At 43.2% G+C, this 26,097-nt stretch overlaps 1 protein-coding gene across 2 annotated transcripts in view; it reads left to right on the top strand.

The window, feature by feature from the left end:
* The first annotated feature begins 2,116 nt into the window (after positions 1 to 2,116).
* Positions 2,117 to 26,097, top strand: part of USO1 (USO1 vesicle transport factor) — a 37,010-nt gene continuing 13,029 nt past the window's right edge. Inside the window, exons 1-14 of one of the 2 annotated variants that reach the window (XM_055702852.1) lie at positions 2,117 to 2,272; positions 2,702 to 2,788; positions 2,908 to 2,972; positions 9,515 to 9,594; positions 15,327 to 15,427; positions 17,453 to 17,555; positions 17,716 to 17,771; positions 18,403 to 18,523; positions 20,281 to 20,459; positions 21,244 to 21,384; positions 22,201 to 22,289; positions 22,992 to 23,146; positions 23,395 to 23,606; positions 25,011 to 25,031. In XM_055702852.1, coding sequence (XP_055558827.1) covers positions 2,207 to 2,272; positions 2,702 to 2,788; positions 2,908 to 2,972; positions 9,515 to 9,594; positions 15,327 to 15,427; positions 17,453 to 17,555; positions 17,716 to 17,771; positions 18,403 to 18,523; positions 20,281 to 20,459; positions 21,244 to 21,384; positions 22,201 to 22,289; positions 22,992 to 23,146; positions 23,395 to 23,606; positions 25,011 to 25,031 — 1,476 coding nt within the window. In that variant the 5' untranslated portion in view covers positions 2,117 to 2,206. The remainder of the gene's footprint in view (positions 2,273 to 2,701; positions 2,789 to 2,907; positions 2,973 to 9,514; positions 9,595 to 15,326; positions 15,428 to 17,452; positions 17,556 to 17,715; positions 17,772 to 18,402; positions 18,524 to 20,280; positions 20,460 to 21,243; positions 21,385 to 22,200; positions 22,290 to 22,991; positions 23,147 to 23,394; positions 23,607 to 25,010; positions 25,032 to 26,097) is intronic. The other variant, XM_055702854.1, reaches the window with a different exon arrangement.

The following is a 26,097-nucleotide window of genomic DNA, read 5'->3' as shown; positions in this document are numbered from 1 at the left end:
CTTTGTGTGAGAACCTGGCTTATGTTGTTTTTTTCTTCTTGATGTGGGCCAGAATCTCCTCATGCCTAACCTTACTGATTAGTTTTGCTGTGTGGCTGCCACTGAAAGGTAAGTACCTTGACCTGTCCTGGTTGGGAAGGAGGGGAGCCTTTCCTGACCTTGATGGTATCCAAAGCACTTTTACTTAAAAGAAGGATTTTTTTCCTTCCCCCCCCCCCCCCCCCCCCCGCGAAAACCTGTTTTTCTGCTATCAGGCAATGAAGTGCAAGATAGCATCCCAGGAATTTACAGACTAGGACAGTTGTGTGTCAGCTGGCTCCAGCTGAATTTTGCCGAGCCAGCTTGCTGCTGGGAAGTGGGCAAGCAGCGTCAGCAATGCAAAGCCCCTCCAGGTCAGCGTGCTGTGCTAGGTCGCAGCATCGGGGAGGACAGTGAAGCCAGCATTAGGCGTATGCTGTGACTGCAGCCTGGCTTTGCCCTGCTGTGGCTCATGAAACTGCTGATGCGGCTGTGCTGGCAGAAAAGCACCTGGTTGTTGTGTGAGTAAGCCTCAGTGAAGGTTTCCTTGTTGCCCAGGAAGGTAGAAGTGCTCTGGGACATGTGCTGAGGGATGTCTGTGCAGGGAAACAAGGGGTAATGGCAAAGGAAACCGTGGCCAGCCCTGAGGCTTCGGTGTGTTCCTGGTGGCACCTCAGAGAGCTCTGTGAGTTGCAGAGTAAGTTTGGGTTTTCTTGCCCGTTATGGAAAATGATGCCAGGTGGAATTCAGAGAGGAATGTAGGGCAGGTGAGAGATGAATTGCAGGTGTGTGTGTGTGAAATCACAGAAATGAGACTAGGTTGCCCTGCAGCTTCTTTTTACTAGGTTGGGGGGTTTGCTGCATCCAAAACCCTATGTAGCTCAAGGACTGGAGGTGCTCAGGGCTTCGCTTCTAATGTTACAAGGGATGAACAAAACTGCTTGATGAAAGCCCATTTTGTAATGACTGCTGTGATAGCTCATCTTTTTTAGACAAATGAATTGATTTTTAGTGTCTGTCTTTAGATGGGAGAGGAAGCTATTAGTTTTAGAATATGGAAAGAGTAAATGTTTGCTTTCAATTCTGTAATTTAAAATGTTGATTTAATTTCTCAGTTGATGGAGAAAATAAAATCCCCAAAGCTCTTAAATTGTGACGTGAGAGGCGTTTTCTCCTGGAGTGAAACAAACTAGTTTGGTCCCGAGTAAGATGATCAGTTTCTTTCAATATTTGCAAATCAATATTTGCCATTGTTGCTAGAAAAGTTGCTGTAATTTGATAGGCAGAACCCCCCAAAATACTGCCATATTTTGGGAACCCATAAATCCTGTGGGTGACTACCAGGAGGGCCGCACCAGGCTGGGAGCTCACGTGCAGATGCGGTGTGGGAAGTGTTTGGAGGGCTGGTCCTTGGCTGTTGTTCCTCAGCAGGAATACAGAAAGTGCTGCAGTAGCATCCAGCAAGAGGAAATCAAGCATCTGAAAGAAATTGAACTACTTCGTGCTCTGCTTGTGGGCTGAAGTATCGTTGGTGTCTGGCTAAGCTGCTGTTTCTCACTGAGCTGATTCTGGTTCTGAAAATGTGGTACTGTACCCAGCTACCACTGTCCTTTTCCATTATAAGCCAACAGTTTCTGAATTCCAGGCCTCATTGATTTGTTGTGGGCACGCAGACCCCAGAGATGTTGGGGGTGTGTGTGTAACTGGCTTACAGGGGATGGCTGGCTTTGGCGCTGAGGCAGGTTCATGCCTGCAGCCCCTGTGGATTACCCTGAGCAAACCCTTCTGGTTTGCACTTGCTTTTTTTTTTTCCCCCTAGTGAAAAATGCAGGCCGAAGGTGGGCAGCGAGCCCTACTGGCGCAAAGCGTTGTCAGCTGGGAGCGAAGGCTGAGCTCCTTCCTGCGTTCCACTGTATTTGAGAAGCGTAAGGCGGCTGCCGGCACGGGCAGCAGGGCACCGAGCCATGCCGGGCCGGGCCGACCCGACCGAGCCGGGCGGCAGCGTTCAGGCTCGGCCGCGGCCCCGGCAGCCCCGCCCAGCCCCGCCCCCCCGCCGGCGGAGGCCACGTCGGCGCCACGTCGCGACGCAGGCGCGGCGCCCGCTTCCGTCGCGGGGGCGGCTGGCGGGGGCCGGGAGCGGCGGGGGCCGGGGGCGCGGGGCGAGCGGCGCTGGCCGCGCCGAGCCGCCATGAACTTCTTGCGGGGCGTTATGGGCGGCCCCAGCGCCGGGCCGCAGCCCTCCGGCGCCGAGACGGTGAGCGGGACAGGGCCGCAGCTCGGCGGGGCCTAGCGGTGGCCCCGGGTCCCTCGGCGGGGCAGGGCAGGGCCGGGCCGGCGGCTTGTCCTCGGTGCCTCTCGGGTGACGGCTGCGAGGGGCCCCGGCGGGCCGGCCGGTGCCCTGCGGGGCCGGGAGCGCCCTGCCCGCCCGGCTCGGGGGCCGGGGGCAGCCGCGGGAGGCTCTCGCCGCCTCCCCGCCTGTGCCTGGGCCGCGCCAGGAGCCTTTGGGCCGCTCAGGTATTGCGGGCATACGGGGCCCGTTGCTGCTCCGAGGGACGGAGTCGCCGGCTGGCCGTGGGGAACCAGCGCTCTCCCGTGCGGTTACCGCCGCCGAGCTGTGATTTTTGGGGGCGTTTTGGAGTCGTGGCATGTTATCGTTCATCACCCGTGTCTTGTACGCTTCCAGATTCAGAAGCTGTGTGACCGAGTAGCTTCTTCCACATTACTGGATGACCGAAGGGATGCTGTGCGTGCTCTCAAATCGTTATCCAAGGTAAACACTGCGCTTCCTGCAGAGCTGCACGGCTCTTCGTCTTCTTTTGATGTGTTGCTTAAAAAACTGTGTTTGGATTTTGGCCTAGAGCATTAACTGTTCCCTTTCTCTCCAAACAGAAATACCGATTGGAGGTAGGCATACAGGCTATGGAACATCTCATCCATGTTCTTCAGACAGACCGGTAAGCACGTTGCTGACTTTGGCAGCTGCCTGCAGCTGATAACCCAACCCTTCTTTGCTGCTGAAACCAACAAACACAGACTTTGTTCTCTGTGCTAATAAAGCAAGGAGGGGAGTAGGGTTTCTAACAGCTTTTTTGTCACAGTGGCTTTTTATGATTGTAAACCTAATCAGACTGTAATCAGAGGTAAAAAGAGCAGAATTCCAGAAACTTGCATGAGGGATGGAAAGACCAGTTCTAGAGTGAAGGTGGTAGCACAGCATGTCTTAATGCTTTCTAGTGGTTGGTTTCCACTGCTCTGGAAAGGTAAATCCAAAATCACAATATTAATTCAATGCAGGGTTTGGAGTAACCCAAATCAACATGTTACCGGGCAAAAGGTGAACTAGACAGAATTAAGAGGAAACGAATGAAGTGAGCAAATGTGTGTTTTCTCAGATGTGTGTCATCAGATGGATTGGTAGAACGATTCCGTCATGGGGAGTAATGCATTTATATTGAAGGGTTCATGTAAATAGGAGAGCTGGACTCCATGGTTGCTGTTAAGACCGATGACATTAGTCTAAATACTTTACATGGACTAGAATTTACGTAACTAGCAATTCAAGTGTCTTTACTATCCATCTCCTTCTGCAATTAATTGCATTGCTGTACTTGATAGTACCCACATGTCGTGACTTCGATCCTGTTTACAGTGCTCTGATTTAAGCTTCAAGTACTGCGCATTCTTGGTGCTTAGGTATGGTCTTTTGGTCTGGATTTGAATGTAAAGCTGGTAAATTTAATATATATTAAAAAACAGTAATAAAGGCATACTTGGAATAATTACATGTGTGTACATGGGAAGCAGGAATGTGTCTTCTAATGTCAAGACAGGGAGGAACTAGAAAAGCAGCAGTTCAGTGTCTAGAAGGAGGCATTGTGCTTTGCTTACGTATGTAGGACAAGAAACCCTTTGGTGCTCATCTGGAGGCTGCTGGGGGCCTCCCTTGCCTGGCCAGTTACACCGGCTGGAAGGGAAGGTTTGGGGCTGGTGTCTAGGCGAGTCCAGTGTATTCCATTCTGTTGGCTGGGTAGTTAAAAATGGATGTCTGGCCTGCATGCAGCTTGTGTGGTGCGAACAGTTAGAGGGAAGGTTATAGGAGTAACTGTCACTGACATGAAGGGGAAACCCTTCAGAAAAATTAGGTCAAGGAGGCTGCTTTCATCCACTTATCTGCTCTTGAGGGCAGATTTGAACTTTGAGAAGGGAGGCGGGGCTCTGCTGATCTCCTTTCCTTTGAGACTAACCCAGACCCTTCCGGGCAGGAACTTGAGAGCTGTGCTTTTAGGGCTCCAGTTGTCCCTTTGGAATTTGTGTGTGCTGGGGCTCTGTGCAGATGTCTTGTGTGACTTGGTCTGCAGTTCAAGAAACAGTAAATACATTTTTCTGGTTTTGGGGTTTTCCAGCTGAAAAAAAAGCTGTCTTCCACAAATATTGACAGGCTGATTTCCTGTTGCATGTTTGTCAGTGGACCAGCACATCAGCTGTCCTCAGTGTTAGATGCTGTGGTTCATTTGAGAGATGTTTAGCTGTAGCCACTGTGTCTTGTGTAAGTTCAGGTACGTGTTACAGGTGGTGTGAGTGCACTGTTTGGTGTCAGTGGCTGTAGAGGTGAGGCTTTGGGGACTTGCAGTTGTAGGAATAGAAATCAAAGCCAGTTCATCTGAGTAACTGGTTGATAACTGAGTCACAGGCTCAGCTGTCCCCAGTGCTCAGGCTGACCAGCCTATTGGACTGAGAGGATGGTGGTGTGATGGAGGTCACTGCTGTTGTGCTGTCGCTGCTGTTGCAGCGTGTGTATGTAGGTATGACCTTTGGACTTTTCCAGTGTCCACCTGAGGTGCCCTGAAGCTTTCTGCAGAAGTGGAAAATGCTGATTTCCTCCTTTATTTTTTTGCATTGTAGCTGCTTAAGATTATTTTTAATAAGTAGCAGCAATGCAACTTCAGAGAAAACAGGAGTCGGTGATTGACTCAAGTTGTCTTCTCACATGTCACTGTATTCATGTGAGTGATTCACATGTGCTGGTGCTGTACGTTGACTGTGTTGCTGTGGAGTTTAAGATTACAGGTGGTCTAACTTGATTAGAAATATGAAAGGACGAGGAAACCAGTATACTAAAATCAAAATGGTGGCTTTTGTTTTTCTCTGTAGCTTAGCTTTAGGGAGGTCTGCTTCTTCACTGATCCTAGGTTGGTCTGCAGATGGGTGACTGAGATCTTGAGGTGAAGCATTTTGGCCATGAAGATGCTGATGGTTGTTAGCTTATGGACTGGAGATGGTACGCTCCTATCTGTGTGTCATCTGGGATATATGCCTGTAGTTGCTGTGTTTTGTGGGAACATAATCCATGGGATTTTCCTCTTAGTTCCCAGCTGAGTAGAAGCAGGGCTTGTTTGGGCCATGTCAGGTGAGGCTTGATTGGCTCTCCAGCCTTTTCTGTAGGGATGGGATGTTTGGGTGGCATGACTTATGGGAGATGAGCCAGCAGCAGGAATGGGTCTCTAAATTTGCAGAACTTGAGTGTGTGATTGGAATGGATAGCTGATGTACACAGTACTGTAACATGAGAACAGTGACGTGCAAATGTGCTTTCCTATTATGTATTTACCAGAAATTAATGGAATAGTTCAAGATGCACAACTGTTCGATCTTCAGCATTTGTCTTGCTGGAATATGTAATAGCAATATGAAAAACTGAAGCAACTTTGCTGGTAGGAGTTGATTATTTCCTAATGCAAATAAGGCCATTGTGAAATCAGTATCTAATCAAAAAGTAATTTAGTTTTAAGACCTTCTCAGCCAAGTATCATAGCACAGCTCTTTTCTGAGAATTGTTAACTATTATTAGTGTAGTCCTTGAGTAAAAAGTAGCTGTCATTCACTGCCAGTTATCTCCTGGATTTGGTGAATCAATTGTTCCTTCCCTTGAAATTTGAAGTGATGAGCACAAGTACAGTGTCAGCTCTGCAGTAGTAATTCATTCTTTCCTTCCTTCCTTCCATTTGCAGCATGTTTACTTCCCTTGTAGTGAATCTTTTCTTCAGCTCTTTGCTTTATAAGGCATACTAATATTTTCTTAATTCTGAAGTTGTTAGTACAGGGTGAGAAGCATTTATAGCTTCATCTCCTGATTTTAGTAGGGAAGAGGCCTGTTTTGTGTGGCTGTGCTGAAATGGTTAGTGCTTCTTGTGCTCTGTTCTCAGTTCTGTCCTCAGATCTTATGCTGTTGCTTGGAATTATTTACAGGCTTTATACTGGAACAGAAACACACCACTTCTGTCTCTTACACGAAGACATCATTTCACTTGTTAAATGGTTTACTTAAAGATTGCTTTAAGCTCTAGCTCCTGCCTAAGTGCTTAAAACTTGTTCTATAGAAAACTGACTTTTCACTATTTTTTTACCTCTGTGTGCATCAGCCATCCCAGAACCTGATGACGCTCCTGAGTCAGCCTTTAATCTTACAGACTTCTGTACACACCAGTGTTCTTAGGCCATGTATTTATTTTGGAATATGAAGTAGGAACTGTGATCTACTAGAGGACTTTTCCTGACTTGCTGTCTAGATATTGCCACATCCCACTGGGGATTATTTTGAAAAAAATTTGGCATCAGCTGTAGGATGGGCCAGTACCACTTAACTGTTGGTGTGGCAGAAAGCACCAGAGCCAGAAGTCGGCTTGATCTTTACTGCTTTGGTTCTACTTATCTAACAAGGTTTTTAATTTCAACATGATGATTCTAATAATTTGAAGCCTAATACGAACCTAAGAATTTTTTTTTCCTTAAGGCACAAACCTCAATTATTTATGTGCTGTTAGTTCCAAATTTTTGAATTGTAATACACTTCTCATTAAAACTTTCTTAAGAGGAAATATAAATGTCATTACCCCTTTGATAACTTTTCCATGACTTGAGTTTTTAGGGGTAACAAAATGCCCTCCTTTCTAGGCATGCTGTGATTGATGACATGATAGAAACACTGTGCTTTTCCATGCTTTTCTTGACAATATAGATGATGCTTGTCTCTGTTCTGACGCTGAAATGCCGGAATTTTAGAAGAATAGGTAAAAGGATTTTTGAGGCGCCCTACCTGGGCAGGACAATACGTGGGTGCCTTAATTTCCATATGATTAGTCCCTGCTATTGTTTGTGAACTCATGGAGTGCTGCACTGACATCTGGGTTGAGTGCCACACAAAAGCACAACAAGCAGAGGCAAGATGCCCAGGGTGGCTTATGCTGGATTCTTGCATTGTCTAAAGTTCGCATCTTTTATGGATGCATGAGAGACAGGAAGTCTCTCTCTCGACTGATGTTCCACTACAGAGCAAAAGCTGCACAGCTTCAGTCTGAACAGAATAATCAATAAAATGTTGTAAATGTTTTATGTGGTGAACAGCACATCGATGGTAGCAGGGCAATGAACAGCAAAGACAGGATGCTGCTGTCCTAATTTTGTGATGTGTTCCTCTTTCAACATAAGAAACAAGGCCTGCTTTTACCACATCTACATAAAATTGGTCTTTTGTAGCTTCTGTGATTTCCTTAACAAAGGAAAGGATAAGCAAGGCTACAGCTTGCTTTTGTTTTGTTTTGGTTTTTAGTTCTCCAGGAATAGTATTTTCTAAGTGGTTTTCAGATGTGGAATTGTTTCACTTGCACAAAAAGGAAAGGATTGGCTTTGTAGTATAGTGTTGAAGAACTGCAATTGCAATGAATGGAAAGCATAAGCAGGCTGGAAACGCGAGCATACCTGCTGAATGAGACTGTTTACACCAGGGGTCCTCAAACTACGGGCCCCCCAGGGTCCTCAATCTGGCCCCCGGTATTTACAGAACCCCCCTGACCACCTCCTCCCCCCCCCCCCCCCCCCCCCCCCCCGCCGGGGGTTGGGGGGGGAAACCAAGCAGCCGCAGATGGCTGCCTGCCGCTTCATCCGCGCGCCAGCCCCCTGCTTAAAAAGTTTGAGGACCCCTGGTTTACACGGACTGAAAGCTTCCTTTGCTTGCCTTGACTAACAGTTTGGCAGAGGAGGAGATAATTTTTTCCCCTTTTGCTTCCATTACAGCCCAGCTTAAAAGCAGGTGGTATGAGTTGAGTGACATGCTGAGGAGAAACCGATGTGTCCTGGGAGGGCATCAGCAGCACAAGGATTAAATTCAAAAACCAATGTGAAAGAACAAACTACACTGGCACTTGATGATTTCTACCTTTTGATTTAGTGTGAAAGTGGTAGAAAGGGAGGTGAGGTGTCACTTTGACAGCTCACTAAAGCCCTTGCATTAGTGGTACAAGAAATGCAGGTACAAATTGACCCGTTCTCTCTTCTCAAAGATGGTGGATCACCTTGAGGCATCTCTAGTGTTCTTACTACTATAGGTCTGTCCTGTAGTGGTCTAGCAGAGATAGCTGGCTTCAGTTAAGGCTTGACTTTTAAGATTGCTGGTTAGGTTGTTTTTTAGGCCTCTGCTCTGAACTGGTCTAATAGCTTCTTAAAATGCAAATTTATCTTTGGTGTGGAGGCCTTATTTGTATGCCTTGGAGATCAGTGGAAGCAAATAAAAGCTTGAATGAAAGGTCTTGTTTTGGCAGTGTGCTCTTCTGATGCTTGGGCAAGACATGAAAATAGCTGTGAGGTGTGTCCTTCTGCTCAATGAGGTGCCTTCCTTTGTGATGTTAGGTTTTATTTTCCTTTGGTTCTTGACCAGCTGTGCTATCATACTTTGCTAGTTTTTGAGCAGCAAAGCAAGCAGCAGCAGTGGTTACATCCCCCTGCCAATCTCTTGCATTGTGTCTTTGTTGCAGGGCTTACAGGTTGTTGGGTCTTTGTAATGCAGAAATGGGTCTCACTTAAAACAGGGCTTAATAAGAGAAGAGTCTTCACATAAGCAGGTGAACTAATGTTTTGAGGTTGGATTGGCTGCCCAGCAGCTTCCCAGGGAAGCTTTGGAGTTCAAAAACCCTTAATAACTGGGTGTAGTCAGAGTTGGTGACACAGAGGCTGGCCTGTTTGGCCAGAATCCACCGCTGTTGTCATTTCATTCACGGGGAGTGCAAGCTTTTGGCCCCTAGTTCTCACTGACAACGTAGTGGAGAGGGTCTTTCCTGGGATGGTGCTGAAGCTTGTTTGCAGCTTCCTTGGGTGACTTTCTGGGAAGGGTTCTGAAGCCATCCCAGAGACTTCTCCTGGTATACCTGAGGAGCAGGTTGGAAAGAGTGACTCTGAAAATGGAAGGCACGCTTATAGCAAAGCTTCCTGTGGTCCTCTGGAGTCACCAGACTTTCTGGATGTGGCCACCTGAGGAAATGGAACTGGGAAAAGGAGCTTGACTCCATTCAGGGACCAGACAGCTCATGGTTACATGGCATAACAACGTGTGTGTCAGCATCAGTCCTTCTCACTTGATCTAAAGGGAACTGCCTGTGCAGAAAAACAATGTTGTAAGAGTAGTTGGAAATAAGTTATTAAAGAAAAACGGTTCTTTCATTTGCAGTTCAGATTCTGAAATAATTGGCTATGCCTTGGACACTCTCTACAATGTAATATCGAATGACCTAGAAGAGGAGGAGCAAGGTAAGCACTTGGTAATCATAGTTGTATTAACTGTGGGGGTGCTTTCCTTGGTGGTTTTGTTCAAATTATAAACTGTAATACCTGTGATTTACTAATGCTGAGACTTGCTTTGTTATTGTGTAGCTGTTACGACAGTGCTAAAAATCTCATTGTACAGAGCTTGCATTACAGTAGTACTGGATCTCTTACTAGTTAAAAAATCTGTGTTCTGTGAACAGCAGCCAGGTTGGAGTGGGGTAATTAATTGTTTTTTCTAGTTTGTACATAAAGAATAGTGACTTTCTTTGCTATTGGGAAAGGACAGTTCTGGCTGTTACTGTCAAATGGGACACTGCTATCTGGTGATTGAACAAGGATATTGAGAGATAAAAATCTCAGGTACCTATTGTATAAGGTGGCTATATGTAAGTGTGAAAACCTTCTTTTCCAGCCCTGCTGTGCCATTTTACAAAGAGACTTGACCTGACCTTCCCAAGATAGATGCAGAGGTAGAAAGCTGGGCTGTCCAACTCCCTGCCTCTTCTGCCTTTTTCTTTATAAAGGCCTTTCTTAATAGGCCATCAAAACTGGTCTCAAAGGCCAGTAAAATGGTTGCTGCTCTCAAAAATAAGCCTATTCACAGGACCACCAGGCTGAGGAAAATGACAGCAGTAACCCAAATTGGGCTGGGACAAGAAGAATGTTCTTAAAACTAAATATGTGAGTAGGAGCCACAAGTGCCCAGGCTGAAGAAGAGCCAGATGCTTCTGGCAAGTAAAACATCTGTTGATAATAACTATTTCAGGCTCTTGAAGGGTGAATGGTGCAGAGAGCTGGACAGTCCAAGTTTCCCTGTTTTTCGCATCAAGGACATGTATGGAGAGTGGGGATGGGATCTGGCTGAGGGCCATGCAAGTGCTACCTTGGGAGGAAGCCTCAATCCAAGAGCAATGTCTGTCAGATGCTGAGCCTGTATGGCTTGCTCTCATTGCTATCATTGGGGAGAATGGAGACCAGGTACTAGTTAAGGTCATGCAGCAGGTGACTTATTTGCTAATCTGAAGCAGGTTGTGTAGTAGAGCCAACTGCGGGATTCACCTGACCTTTCTGATGTATAGCTTCTGCCTTGTTGTGAGTGTTAGTTGGAACACCACTTCTGTTAGTATTTGCAAATCAAGTCTTTGCTTGATCACTGTTTAAACCAGGGACGTAAGCCAAACAGTTGTAGACTTTTTGCCAAGGTTTTAAGAGGAAAATATAAAAAACAAATAAAAAGACTTGTAGGATATCCATTCTGCTTTTGAGTGAATGAATATGAAAATCCATTGTACCAGCTTGTCCAAAAAAAAAATATCAGATTTTAGGCAAGTGTGAATACAGTGTGAGAAGGCTACGCTCAAGGTGATGAAATATCTGTGGGTTCCTAACATCCTGCGCTTGCTGTGGATCTCAAGAGTATTTCTAGCCTTGATGGCACTTGTAACGGTAACCAAAAAATGAGATACTTGTGGTGGAGTGTAAATGCTCCTGTGAATGGGCAAAATATGAGGTGATACTGTTGCTTGAGTTGAAGTCTCTTGTCTGCAGTACTTACCCCAAAGTGTTTCTTCAAAGGCTCCTTAAGTGATAAATAACCTTATGGAAGGTAGGTCAGGGTTCTCCAATAAGAATAAATTTCTGCTAATATGTTGGCATTATGTTGTGCGGTATGTCCTTCCATAGTGCCTTCTACAGTGAACTGTCTAGTCTTAGGTAGCTACAAGCTGAAATACTTCTGTGATACGTTATTCTTAACCATCTCTCAAATTGTTGCTTTGCTTACTTGCCCTTCTTTTCCTTGTTCATCCAGTGGCCTTATCTTGATGAAAGAGGTTTTGAACGAGATGATGAGAGTTTTACAGTGCTAGTGAATCCATATGTTCATGGTAGCGGCCTTGATTATGGACTCAACAAGAATGTTATTAGCGCACTCAGGAAGAGCGAACAATTGACAGACTTACGTATGTGACAACCCCGGTGTTGAAAGAGTGCAGAGTTGTTTAGTTCAGCCACTTTGATAAGAACTACCTGAAGGAGTAATTGCTGCTGTAGAAAGCTAGGATGGCTGCTTTGAAAATCTGAGCTTATGCTGCTGTTGGTTGTGCTGTTTGGAAAGCTATTCAACTTGTAAACCATTCTCTTGTTTCTTTTTCTTTTATCTGCACTGACAGATGATTCTGAAGGTAAAAGAACCTTTACTTACATAAATGTGGCTCTTTGTTTTAGGTCTGGTTGCTACTCACACCCATAACACTCGCTGCCATTTGAAAAGGACACTGTAAAGAATTGCATTGCAGCTTACTGAAAGCTTTTTTGCTTTCTGCTCTATGCATTTTCTTTGGAGCTGAAGTGTCTTCCCAAATCTGTTTCTTACGTGACTTGGGCATGTTGAATGCCAGCAGATCACCAGCAATTGTAATAATGATAAATTCTCATTTGGGATGTCATGAAAGCGTGCAGCTTCAGAACTGGTAGGATTTGAATGGGCAAAAGTTTGTAAACAGAGTTTCTGTTTTCAAGAAGCCCTGAAGTTCGACACAAGTGCATGCACTGCATGTAAGCATTCTTCACAGTGTCTGTTTTAAGCAATGCATGTTAAAATACAGTGTTCACTTCTCCCCTAAGTTACCACTAACGTGTTCTCCTTGTTTAAACTGGTTTTATCAAAATGCACTTCATCTGTTTATTTTAAGCTTAAATTCTATTTTGTGTTGCTGCTTGTTAGTGAATCCCTAAGAGCTAATCTTAGCAAACTGAAGTAATTCTCTTTATTTGAGCACTGTGAATGTGTGGATTTAAGAAGCAATTATGGGTGGAATTGTGAGACCTGTGGTATATCCGCAGAAGCAGAAGATGCAGTTTCTCTTTCCTCTGTTTCTTAATTTTTAAGTTTAATAGAAGAAATACTGATAGGAAAAAGCAAGTGTCGAGAGAAGGAAAAAAAAATCTACCACAACTTTAATTTGACCCTTTTACAGAAGAACCCTAAACATCCTGAACTAGAGTCAAGCTTTTGGAATAAATAGAAACTACATCAAACTTGTAAGAGGCTGTGTATATTACTCAGGTTTTGCCTTAGCACCTGCAGCTTGTGCAAGGTTAAGAGCTGGCATTAGGAGGAATACATAGTTCAAATACTTGCTATTTGTAGCTGCGTCTGGGTAAATGAAAAGGTGTTCAGTCACAGCTCGCAGAAAATTCGAAGTAAAATATTAACTTAAGCATCTACTTAAAACAAAAAAAGTTTAAGTCTGTGGGCTTTCCTTGGTTTGCAGCAAGCTGTAGTGTGTGTGATTCTCAGCTGAGCTGCCTCTTATTCTACAATAGCAGGTGCAGCAACTGAACTTCTGTGGAGTTGGCTTACCTGGTTTTGTGGTTTTGGTTTGGTTGGTTTGTTTGTTTTGCTTGTTCATGTAAACTAGTAGCAACCCAGGCTGGATAAGCCCCTCAGCTTCAGAGAGCTCAGTATTGGACTTGTATTCTGCTAGATGCTATGTGCCTGGGCCAGAGTTATTTTCCCAGTCTGTTCTCCCTTTTGTCATCTTTTGTTAGTATTTTATTGTTTCTGCAGCTAAAAATTTACAGCAGACTAATGCTACTTTTCTCTCCCTCTTGTAAGCTACCTACCGGTAAGCCTGCTTTAAGGGAGAAATATTAGTTGTACTACATCAAAGAAATTATTGGCTACTCTGATGTCTTTCCTGTATTGGAAATCCTTAAAAATTATATCTTAAAACCCGATACTTTGCAGTGAATTGTCATTGCCAACAGTTTGAATTGCGTTGGTGGAATTAGAATTGTTTTCTTGGTGCCAGATTTTTATGGTAGAGTCTTTTGATTTCTCTGTTTTGCCATACCCCTAACAAAGTACAGAGTTTGAAAATTACAGGTGGTTTTTGACCCTTTTTATAGCTGCTTAGTTGTTAACAATTTGTTGGTGATTCCTTGATAAGGCTGTAAATCCTGCAGTGTAAGGAGGAGGGAAAATCCCTGTTTTGCCTTCACTTAATCAAATCAGACCTTTGGGTTTGGTCAGAAATTCAGTGGCTTTCCATGTTTTTTCTGTGCTATATGCTTCAAGCTGTTCCTGTGCCTGTGGTTTGATCAGCTAGCATGGGATGGCGCAGCACTGAACGCGCATCTGCGTGATTTGCAGGGCAACCTGATTCAGAAGATGCACAGTATTGCCTTTGCTGTGGCTCTTCAATGAAGCATTGAGCTCTCTGAGCTGCCTAAAACACAGAGCAGAGCCTGGGTGGGTGGCAGTATGCTCTGTGGGACAGGAGGGGCTTAGAGGTTTGGAGAGAGATGGCAGCAAAGCAGGAAGTGGTTTAGGGGATGCGCAGGGCGAGGAAGCTTTGTAGGGAGAAGGGTGCTTGGCTGGAGTCAGACATAAGTGCACGTGTCCTTCTGTATTGCCCTCCCAGCAGTTACTCTGTGCTCACCACTCTTCTGTACTGTTGCAAGAGGCCTTGTGTAAAGACGACCAAGCAAAGAACCAACCTATTTTTTTAAGAAAGTGAGAGACTCCTTTCACACGGGGTAGCCAGTGGTGTCATGTACAACTGAATTCCCATCCCTGTTGAGTGGGGCTGGATTTGAACTCCTCTTGAGTAGTTAAAATGCTGAAGTCTCAGAAACTCTGCTGGATTTGAGTGAAATGTCTTCTCTTCCTGTCCAAAATGAAAGTATAGTGAAAAACCTCCCTTTTAATTTGAAAAATTGAGGAAGAGCAATTCTATGGAAATTCCTTAACTACACTAATGAGTAGTACCTACATGCCATTGTTTTGTGAAATAGCTTTGTAAATTGTCACTCAGCCTAGAAAAACAGCAGCAGTGCAGAGATGCTGTTGGCATGTTTCCTATTGTTTTGTGGGACAGTTTTGCATTTGTTTTTTGTTTGTGCAACAATGACACATGAAGCAATGGTGTAAGACAGAATTTGTGTGCTACCCCAATTCTGCACAACTGAAGAGTAAATAACAGAATGGCACTTCCTCACCCATGTGAAATTAATTCAGATTTCAAGACTTGAGAGGTTTTGATGCTCATCTGTTTCAAACTTACTCTCCTTTCCTGATTTTGAGTCTTTTCTATTGCTAAACCAAAATAAGTAAATGAGGTGTTTGAGCCATTTAGCTTTAGATGGTTTATATTCCCCACCGCTCGCTTCAAGCCTTTTGGCATGAAATGTACTTTGCTTTTGCACGTTAGTGAATGGTCCCTATGAGGAACTTCTCTACCAGATCAGTTCAGCTGCATGTGAACGTAGCTGCTTTGAGACTTTCTGTGCCTCCTCTGCTGGGAGGGTTCTCTTTCTCCCGGAATTCTCTCCTCACTTAGGCATGTGCTTGATTATATCTCTAACAGGCAGCTATGGGGGTGAGAACTGTGAATCTGATTGGATATGATCAATGGAAATAGTGTGGTTTTTTTCTTTTAATGATGAAATGAATTTGTTTAGTAGATTCTTGGTTTCCTCCTGCATTTAAAACAAAGTATCTCTCAATAGAAGTTATGTTTAGAATAATGTAGGTTTTCTCTTTTTTGCAAAGCTTGCCAGCAGTGTTTGTTTTGAAAATAAGTCAGTTAACCTTATAGCAGTGACTCTATAAAACTGTCACCCATGGTCCTGTTTTTGTAACAATACAAATCACAGCTACCTGAAGTCCTTCTAATTATGTGCTGTAACACACTTTTTTACTATTACAGAAGAAAACTTACCAAAACAAGTTGATGATTTGGGAAGTCAGTTCACAGAGATTTTCATTAAACAACAAGAAAATGTCACGCTCTTGTTGACTCTTGTGGAGGTGAGTAACAGTATCATACTGGCAATACTGAGGGATGTGTAGCACTGTCCAGGGAGGTTATTTTGATGGATAAAGCTATGTTTTTGTCTTTCTAGTGAAGCCTGTGTCATTTGTGAGCTATTCTTAGACATAGTGAACATGGGGTTGGAGGTGAGTGAAGACTATGACCTGGATGTATGCCATTAGTGCAGCTTTTCAAGCAGGGTAACACTGAAAGGGTTTTAGATATTTGATTGGAAACAGTGAAAAATATTGCTCCACAAACTGCAACTGTTGTCACATGTGCAAGTATAATTTTCAGGTGATCATTAAATGATAATGAGATAATATCTTCTGTTGAAATGCAGTTGAAGTAGAAAGAGTGACTGCTTTCTATCAGCATGATGTTTAACTCTTTTTCCAGTGGTTTTATCCTCAAGGACTGTCTCTGTTCTCAGCTGTTAAAAATTTTGTTTTAAAACTAAGAATATGATCCTGCTTGAAAGAAAGAGCAATGTGAATCTATTTTCCTCCTTTTTTTTTTTCTTCTTTTTCTTCCCCCTCCTTGGAGTCCATCTTTAGTAAAAAGATGATGTTCTACTCTTTCTGTATGGAATTTAAGTCATGTTTTCAGCGGTTTTAAACATTTGTCAGTATATCTGAGGCTTATATCCCCTAATGCCAGCTTATGGCCTCAATAGATAGAAATGCAAATCAGGAGCAGTTTTGTAGACTATGGTTAGTGAGTTAGTAAAGTTATCTCTGAAACTTTTGTTTGTGGCTGACAGTCCTGTAAAACTACTTCGTGAGTGTGAAAGGTTGGTTTATAAATACACTCCTGAGATGCGTAATTGCAATATGTATTTTAGGAAAATCCAGGATGTACTTGTTTGATGTATCTGTTACAAGGTAGACTAGGGTCTTATTCTGCAGCAGGGTGCTGGTGATGTTATTGATCCAAATTTGAGGTCTGCAAGTTCAAAACAGCAAGCATTTGTCCTAAAGATGGGTGAAACCTATAGGTGTAGCTGCGTGACTGTTGAAATGAGCTTGGTGTACAAGCGCACACAGAAGTGTCATTTGATAAAAAGGTGTATAGCATTCTGCAGAGCTGGAAGCCTGCAATGTGTTTTGTAGGTTATCCATTCTTTTTCTCTACAGATGCCTTAGTTCAGCATCCTCGTTGCTAGAAATACATGCAATTCAGGGTTTGTCGTGTACAAGAGTCAGTTTTAGAAAAAGCTTTATAAATCATCTAGTCTGGTGAGACTGTGAGAAGACTGATTAGCTGCCACCTCTCTTTTGCAGCAGGTGGAGGTGTTTTTCTCAGCCAGTGACTGAGGTAGGTAGGGTGCTGAGGAAAGGATGACATGCACTCATCTTTCACTTGTAACTTGGAACAGAGTTAAAATAAGACTGCCTGTCAAAATTAGTGATCTGCTGGCTTACTTGAAGGTGATGCTTTAAAACGAGCAGGATTAGAAGTACAGAAAGCTCTGTGAGGTGATTCAGTTGAGATGTAGGTCCAGTCACTGCTGTTGAATGAGTTTGAACTGACTTGGGGAGCCCAAATGGTTGTGGTTGGTCAAGTCTGAGCTCAATGGACTCATTTAGTTCTTGAGCTTTCTCTTGCTGATGAGACCCAATTTTAAAAGAAGCTGCTGTTACTGTTTTGGAATAGGAAGAAGATACGAAAGGGCTTGCTTTCCTTTCCCTTTTGGATTTCTGGGGAGTATGGGCTGACCCCTGGAGTATGTGACTTACTGTTTTTTTGAAGGAAGAAATAGCTAGGAACGCTACCTGAGAGGAGATGGAGGAAAGGAAACTGCTGGGAGTTCATGTTGCTGATAATAAAATAGAAAGAACCACAGAATACAACAGTGTTTTGAGTTGCTGGCCATGTGCTGTAATAGGATGGATGGAAAAAGCAATTGAGAAGAGATTAAATCCCTTACCTGTTTGGTGTCTGTTCATAACTGGTGTGTAGAAGAGAAAGCCGAATACTGAGGAATTTATTACTTAATGTACTCCTTTTCATCTTTGCAGGAATTTGATTTCCATGTTCGTTGGCCTGGAGTGAAACTACTTACATCTCTTTTAAAGCAGCAAGGACCTCAAGTGCAGCAGATAATTCTTGTCAGCCCTATGGGTAAGCAGTTGAGTTTACTGCTGCTAAATTTGAAGCTGGAAGCTCAGCACACATTATGGCAGAAGGCTAGAGGAGTCTCAAGCAAGGTGTTTTAAAGACCTACAGGATAAAAAACCCGGCACCTTTTTTTATACTTTTTTTTTTTATGCACTTCTTACAGGTGTTTCCAGACTCATGGATTTACTAGCAGACTCCAGGGAGGTTATACGAAATGATGTAAGTACAGAACAAAGGCAGTTTATTCTCTTAATAAGTAGTAACTGCCAGTTGAATTGCTTAGCACTTGTGCAGAATTTGGATTAAGTTAAACAAATGTGAATAATCCATTGTGGTTGCTAATTGAAAACATTTAAGATGTCAGTTGTGTGGTTTTCAGATGTCTTACCACAATTCACATTAAGAAAGGCAAACTGTTACTGTGTATTAAATGCAAACATTGACCCTTGGGTAGGGTTTTTCTGGTGTGTTAACTGATCTTTCTCTTGGCCTTCTGCCAGGTTAACTTCAGTTCTTCTTTTTTACTCATTGGATGCCAAAATGCTTTAATTACTACAGAAAAGATGAGTTTCTTTACAGGTTTCCTCTTTCTTCTCTATGGCCACTTAGTGTCCTTTTTAACAGTACTGTGCTTCTATGTCGAAGTGCAGTGAGGCACAAGGGAACTCTTCTGTGGTGTCCACGGTGGGTTTTGTTAGATGCGCTGAGCTGTTAGATGCAATTCTGTCCTGTGATTCTGGCCAAGAATTATGCTGCTGATTTAGCGTCCTTGTAAGAGCTGTGACTTGTGAAAAGCAATGTAGTTCTAATAAGACTTAAGTTTGATTTCTTCTCTCCGCAACCTGTCAAGGGAGTCCTGTTGTTACAGCAATTGACAAAAAGCAATGCAGCCATACAGAAGATTGTTGCCTTTGAAAATGCCTTTGAGAGACTTTTGGATATCATAACAGAAGAAGGAAACAGTGATGGAGGTACAGAAAAATCTAAGACTTACACTCTTGTGCTTCTATTAGGTGACAGTGTTCACAGGCTGACATTAGTACGTAATTGGAGCTAGGTCAGTGGGTAGAAGGATCAAAACAGACAGCCTAGCTGTAACAAAACAAGCAAAACCTGATTGAGCAAGTAGGCAGGGTTTCAGCATCTTTTGAAAACTGGTCTTGAGGTACTTAGTTAAAACATCAGTTAATTTCTCTGAGCATGAGTAAGTCTGTGAATGTGTATGTTTTGAATGACAGTGTCAGATATGTGTGTGTTGCATTTGTCACTTACAGAATTAAGCATGTGTATTCCTCCTGCAAGATCCTTGGATGCTTGGAGTGACTGGAAGTAAAAGCTTGCTTAGTTTCTTCAGCCTCACTAATAACTTCACCTTTCTGGTCAGCTCCTTGCCAAATCATTTACATGTTAGGGCATAGGAAAAAAGGCTAAAAAAACTGAGCAAAAATGATGTAGCACTTCAGGTGTGATTTGTTTATTTTTTTTGGTTAGCAACACATGATGAGTTTACCACCAACTGTAGTTTGGTACAGTATCTATTTCAGTAATGAGACAGTTTTGCTGATCCGTGACCTTTCTGTGGGTTGCAGGAGCAGTTAATGCTTCTCTCCCAGCTGAATTATTCCAAGTATGTTGGCATGGAAGGATTAAGCAAGCCTTTGATTCAAAGCTGCTATTTTTAGGCAGCTAATAATTTTAGGAGACTTGGTATGTAAATTCCTGAGTACTAAGAATTCCCTGCTTCCCCCTCCTCCCTGCTCTGTGTCTGTTCCTCCTGTCCACAGCCCTGCCGAGGGCTGGGTTATCAGCTGTGGCTCTGCAGCAGGAGTGGGAAGGGGGAGTGTGACAGCTGGTCTTTGTTCTCCCATTCCTGGGTCTGGCACTGCCTGTGTGTTCTCAGAAATGCAAGGAGGAAGTCTTTATCCTTTCTGTTGAGTCCAGATTTGGAGGCATCCCAGCAATACCAGAAGCAGGCTGCCTTTATTCATGTTGTTGTCTGGGCAGCGTTGTCTGAATATTTTTCTCTTTACAGAGTAGATAGTTGATTAGCAGCTGTAGTGCTTTTTAAGTACAGATAAAACCTGAGGGTAAAAAAAAAAAAAAAAAAAGAAAGTTGTTGCAAATCCAAGGTGTTGAGTTTGAATTGGTTCTTTCTAAGGGCTGCTTCTAAGAATTTCTTCTCCACCAAAATAACCTGAAAAGTAGCTTTGACATGAGTTGAAGATGTAGCTAGTGATTAAAGAGAGTGAATCTGTAAGCCAGTAAGAACTGCCATTTGTATCATGATGCAGTTCAAGAGGAATGTCATTTTAGTGCTTACAATATTGAGAGACAGTTATGTAGCCTGACTCTGAAGTAGGTATACTTCAAGACACAAAGCGATTGTGAGGCTTTGAAGTTCTTATCGTTCCTACCCAACTAACTCATACAAACTATATATTCTTTGGAAATAACATTTTTGCTTCAGACTTGTGGAAGAAACACAAATACAACTTCCTTGGAAATATGCTGGATCAACATCGATGTATTTAATTTAGAGTGACCTTTTAATTATTTTTTTCTTGCATAAGGTTCACAGTTCTTGATCCAAATCTAATGTTTGTTAAGAATGAAGAGTTTAGAAGTGTGTGCTCTGTTCTATCTAGAACATACTTAGTGCGTGGAGAAGCTATTTAGTTTTCTACATGTTACCTCTTGCTTAATCTTTTGGGTTTTTTTGTCTCACCAGGAATAGTAGTGGAAGACTGTCTCCTCCTATTACAAAGCTTGTTGAAGAATAATAATTCCAATCAGAATTTCTTCAAAGAAGGCTCATACATTCAGCGTATGAAGCCTTGGTTTGAAGTTGGAGATGACAACTGCGGGTGGTCTGCACAGAAAGTAACTAATCTTCATCTAATGCTGCAGGTAAAACACCTCATCTAACTCCTGTGTGCCGATGTCAACGCTTATTCAGCTCTCTTGCAATGAAGAATAAGTGTAAGGTAACAGGTGACTACAAAATCCACGTGTTGTCTTTAGCTCAGAATTAGCTGCCAACATGCATGAGGTGTACTGCTTTTGGCACAAATACTACTGCCAAATTGTCAATTTGTAACAGTTGGCATATCACGTAACTTCATTTCACGTAACAAGATGTAACAGTGATTTAAGCTAAATACGTAATTAGGGTTGTTCTACATAAAGAATCCTTCTGTATGAATTCATGTATGGCTGTGGTGCATTAACTGAATTTCAGTAGCTGTCTTCACTATGGGTTCGTAATTATTGTGTGTTGGGCATCCTCCCTTCTGCTCACCCCTCAAAAAAAAAATAAATGAAATAAGCTGTTTCTGTTCTGTGGCACTTTGTGTGGAAGCTGAACATTTGTGATGAAGGCATTTTCTCACTTCATGAAATGTAATTTGGCTCACCATTTGCCAGGACAACAGAATAATTACAGCTTGATTTCTCATCGCTTACTTGCGACAGAGTCCAATATTGGGAGATTTTAGAGGCTTTCAATGAATTTGAAGTCAAACAGCCACGTGTGGTAATGAGATGAATGTGCTCTTTAATTGTCTTCTACCTCCATTTTTAGGCACAAACGTATTTCATGGCTAAACTTTAAACGGGTAAATCTGCTTTGGTCTGCATTTCAGAAGGCCTCAGGCTCTCTTCGCATAGAAATGTTTTGGGTTTTTTTTTCTAGCTTGTGCGGGTACTCGTGTCTCCCACAAATCCTCCTGGAGCTACCAGCAGTTGTCAGAAGGCAATGTTTCACTGTGGGTTGTTAGAGCAGCTCTGCACAATCCTGATGGCAACTGGAGTTCCTGCTGATATCCTGACAGAAGTAAGAGGGAGCAAAAGGATGTAGGGGTGGGGACAACTAAACGGGTGAAAGCAGGGGTCTACAGGGATAGCTGGTTGCTGCAAACTGAAATTACAGTATTTGCTAAGAAAGTATTTCAGATGCCAGAGATGTCGGCTTCCTGTGTGGGCAATGTACACGTAAGATAGTCTTCTGCATGATATTCTGTGACCAGGATGTATTCGGGTTTGCTTATTCCTTCTGTTGGATTTCAGCATATCCCAGAGTGGCTGAATTGATTCCTGTTTTGGGGGTGAGGTTTTTTTGTTGTTGTTTTTCTTTTTAGAGAGTCTAGAACCATTCTGCCTCAGCTGGTTTCCAGTGATGAGGGATTTCTAGCTTCTAGAAAGCCCTGTCAGCCGTTAGGATGAGGTGTTTTTGCCTCTTGATACAACAATGTGCTTAGATTGAGCATAGACCGGTTCCTTTGGAGCAGCCTCTGTTCCAGTTCTTTACTTCTTAAAAGGTTTCACCTTTTGACTTCTTTAAAATATCCAGTTTAACTGGCTGTCATAGCCAAACTGATCTGACATAGAAAGTAAAGCTGGAGGTAACAGGGTATAATAAACCCATCTGAGCTTTCTGCCCCTTAAGCTTTGCTCAGCATGCTTCACAGCTGTTAGCTGTTGGGATTTCATTTGAAATGGTTTTATTGAACAAATCTCTATGCTGAGACTTGGTGTGTGTTTTTTGATACTGAGCTGTCAGGGTAGTCTTGAATTATTTTGAGTGATCTAGGTAGTAAACTATGGCTCACAATTAACTATCCATTTAATATTTTTCTCTGCCTTTTCTTAGACCATTAATACAGTATCAGAAGTCATTCGAGGATGCCAGATGAATCAAGACTACTTTGCCTCTGTAAATGCACCTTCTAATCCACCAAGGTAGAGGAAGAAAAGTGTTTAACTGTGTTAGGTAATGATGTATTGGTATGGGAGAATGGTAGTCTAATCCAGAGGACTGAATTCAGAGTTTGGAATTATGATACAGAGTGACAGCTTCAAGTTCACACTGGGTGTATTAGATATAGCATGAAGGTGTCAGGTGTGTTTCCACAGAGATGAGGCCTAGAACTGATTTTATTTGTTCTGTGGTACCTGAAAAGTAGAAAGAGCAATAGTTGAAATTCCTACATCAGGACAAGCTGCCGCTGTTAGCCAGTCTACAAAAGGATTTAGAGGGTCAGAAAATAGGCAGCTAATTGATATTTACTCAGACTGGGGAGCAGCAAGTGTTAGCTTAAGGAGATCTTCATCTCAGCATTTGAATATGAGTGTGGGTAGAAAAAGAGCATTCTGTATTAAGAGTTGCTTGTGGCCTTATGAGACATCTTCTACAGTGTTTTTGAACCTAGTAGGGAGCAGCGGGGGACTTGATGGGAAATGAAAATACTGTGGAGGAGCAGTAGCTCAGTGCAGTCATGTATAATGAATATGCTGTTTTGTGGTTTAAGTAACTGAAAAACTTTGGTAGTAAAATCAATGGTTTTACAGAGTAGACAGAAGTCTACACTCCAAATTCTGTGTCTGCTGTTGTCTTCATTCACAACTTTGTCCTAACAGTTTTCTTCTTCCCTTTCCAAACAGGCCTGCAATTGTAGTCCTTCTCATGTCCATGGTAAACGAAAGGCAGCCTTTTGTGCTACGCTGTGCCGTTCTTTATTGTTTCCAGTGCTTTTTATACAAAAACCAAAAAGGACAAGGAGAAATCGTTTCAACGCTTCTGCCATCTACTATTGACGGTACGCAAAGCTAACGTCTCTGCAGTGAGCTGTGTACTAGCTCTGAGGTGTAATGCATCAACCGATGCGTTCTGCAAAATTATTTACCTGCCATGAAGTGTCTGATCCAAGCAAGAGGATCTGGCTTATGATTTCTCTAAAACTTCACTGGTTTAATTTTTCTGTGTTTTAACTGTTGATGTTGTAAATATTTTGCTGGTTTTGTGGCTTGTTTTAATCGTGCTTATACCTCTTGCCTGTTCTGGTAGCGACAGGTAACTCTGTCTCAGCTGGTCAGCTGCTCTGTGGGGGCCTCTTTTCTACGGACTCTCTTTCAAACTGGTGCGCCGCTGTGGCCCTGGCCCACGCGTTACAGGAAAACGCCACTTTGAAAGAACAGCTCCTGAGGGTTCAGCTAGCAACGAGCATCGGCAACCCACCAGTGTCGCTGCTGCAGCAGTGCACCAACATCCTCTCGCAGGTACAGCACTGACTTCCCCCCGCTTTGGGTTAAAACTCCGGTATCTAGGAAGAACGCTGCTTCTGTGCAGGCGTGTGGCAGCAAGACATGAATGACTGTTCACTCTGTTTTGCGAACTGTTTTTATGTTTTGCTTAAAGTGCTCTATGCTTCAGGGGGAGGAGAAAAGCAGCAAATTGTGCTTTTTCATCAGCAGTTGCTGCTTAATGTTGTCTACTCTCAGTAGGCAGAGGGTTTGTGGTGGTTTAACCCCAGCTGGTATTTATGTGCCATGCAGCTGCTTGTTCACTCTCCCCTCACCCAGAGGGGCAGGGAGGAGAATCAGAAAGGAATGCTAAACTTGAGGGCTGAGATAAGAACTGTTTAACAATTGAGATAAACTAAAACCAAAGGAACAATAGTTATAACAATAACCATTATAATGAGAAGGAGGGAGAAGGGGAGAGCAATGAAAACCAAAGGGAAGGGAGAAAAGAAAGATAGTGATGTGCAGTGCAACTGCTCACCACGTGCTGACCGAAGCCCAGCTAGTCCCCGAGCAATGATCTGCTGCCCCAGCCAACCCCCCAGTTTATATACTGAGCATGATGTCCCGTGGTATGGAATACTTCTTTGGCTAGTTCAGGGTAGCTGACCTGGCTGTGTCCCCTCACAGTTCCCTGTTTTCCTTCAGCCCTCCTGCTGGCAAGGCCTGAGAAACCAAAAAGTCCTTAACCGCACTGTTCCCACACCAAATCCAAAACACCGCACTGCAGTAGCCACTGAGAAGAAAGTTAACTCAATCCCAGCTGAAACCAGGGCAGGGTCCTAAAGCATCTAGACCTTAAACGTGGTTTAAAAGACAAGACAAACTGGCAGGATCCCCAGTCACGTTTTGTTGCTGAAGAACTGCTTGATTAGTATTTAACCTGTAACTGCTAACTTGAAACATCTTGAAAATACCAGGCTCCCATGTATTGATTGTTGTGGGTTTTGCTATTCAAAGCTAAAAGCATTTTTTGAACTTGCTTAACACCTGGCATTGCAAATGGCAAGTGCCTGAATTTCACCTCCTAGCCCGCACTTTCTTGCGACATTGGCTTGTTAGGCACACTTTTCCCCCAAATGGTTGTAATAATAAGCTAGTTAATTCTGTCAGCAATTAGACTTTTCTGTGATTAAGAATAATGGCAGAATGTGGAATCCTGAATTTGTTCATGCGACTTTTTAAAATCTGCTTTACCTGAAAACAGACAGTGTTCCTTTTTATCCTTTTCCTGGCATTTTTGTCTGAGGTAAATTTGAGTCAGTAAAACTGCCTGTGGCTCTTTAGCTTTAAATGATGTAAGGGACTCAGGCTCTGGGGGGATGTTTCTGAAATGTGTTCCGCTTCAAGGTTCTCAAGTAATATGTATGTAACTTGCAGGGTGATAAGATCGACAGACGGGTATGTATATTTTGGCACAGCTTTGGCATTTTCTTGCCAAAAGCAGGCCTTTTCCTCTTGTCTTGGGTTTTGCTGGGGAGGTTTTAACTGCTTTTTGACATATTTCCACTTACAGCTTTGTGTTGCAGTTGGGTTTGGGGTTTTCCTAGCATAACAAGCTCTTTCTGTGTCTCCAGGGGATTCTCGGGGGGTGCTCCACAAAACTATGGGATAAAGATCTTGGGTAGCACGGGTGCTTTCTTTCTGGTGGGGTGGACTCATTCACCATCTGTTCGCCTAACAGATGTGCTTTCTTGTAAGAAAAACTGTAACTGTTAGAAATACTGTTTTCTCAAACTGGCCTGTAGCAAACAGCTGGTATGATCTGAAGTGGGCACATGCTGCTGATTTCCTGACTGCTAAAAGAAAAATGGTGTTTTACCTGCCTTCTGGCCACTTCGTACATTCTACTTACCAGTAGAAGTTTTAAACTTGGAGCTACTAGTTGTGAATAGTGGGGATCTCATTAGTAGCAGATGACCCCTGAGACCCCTGAAGTGAGTTTGACATTCAGGCCGTGCTACATACAGCACTGCTGAGCTGGTTATCAGCGGCAGAAAAAAAACAGTTCTGAAATACCGCTGCTGTGGAATCGTCTGCTTTATTTACCACAGTTGTTCTAAGGGCTGGGGCTGTATTGTTACCAGCCCTGAACTGTAGAACAGCAGCCATGGGGAGGTGTCATCTATCACACTAGGTGTTATCATGGTATGCCTAGAAAATAGCTGCGTGGAGGTTTTTTTGAGGCAAGTGTTTTGGACTGTGTGGAAACACTTAGGCAGAACATGTTAATTTGACCTTGGAATATCATGCAGCACTGGAGAAAAAATGTGTTTTGCAACTGCTTCCAGCAGATAATGTGCTGTAAATGCCAGGTCTCGCTCGCAGAAGTACCTTTGCATTTCTGACAAGGGACACTTGTACCAGTGTTCTTTGAAGCACAAGGTGTGCCCATGTGCTGCAGGGCAAGACTGCCAGTTATAGTAATTCCCAGTGAGTATGAACTGCATAATAGTACTGGGACAGT

Source organism: Falco cherrug, chromosome 1 (genome assembly GCF_023634085.1).
Source record: "Falco cherrug isolate bFalChe1 chromosome 1, bFalChe1.pri, whole genome shotgun sequence".
Lineage (NCBI taxonomy): Eukaryota > Metazoa > Chordata > Aves > Falconiformes > Falconidae > Falco > Falco cherrug.
The sequence above is the reverse complement of the archived record's forward strand: the minus strand, read 5'-3'. Positions and strand labels throughout refer to the sequence as shown.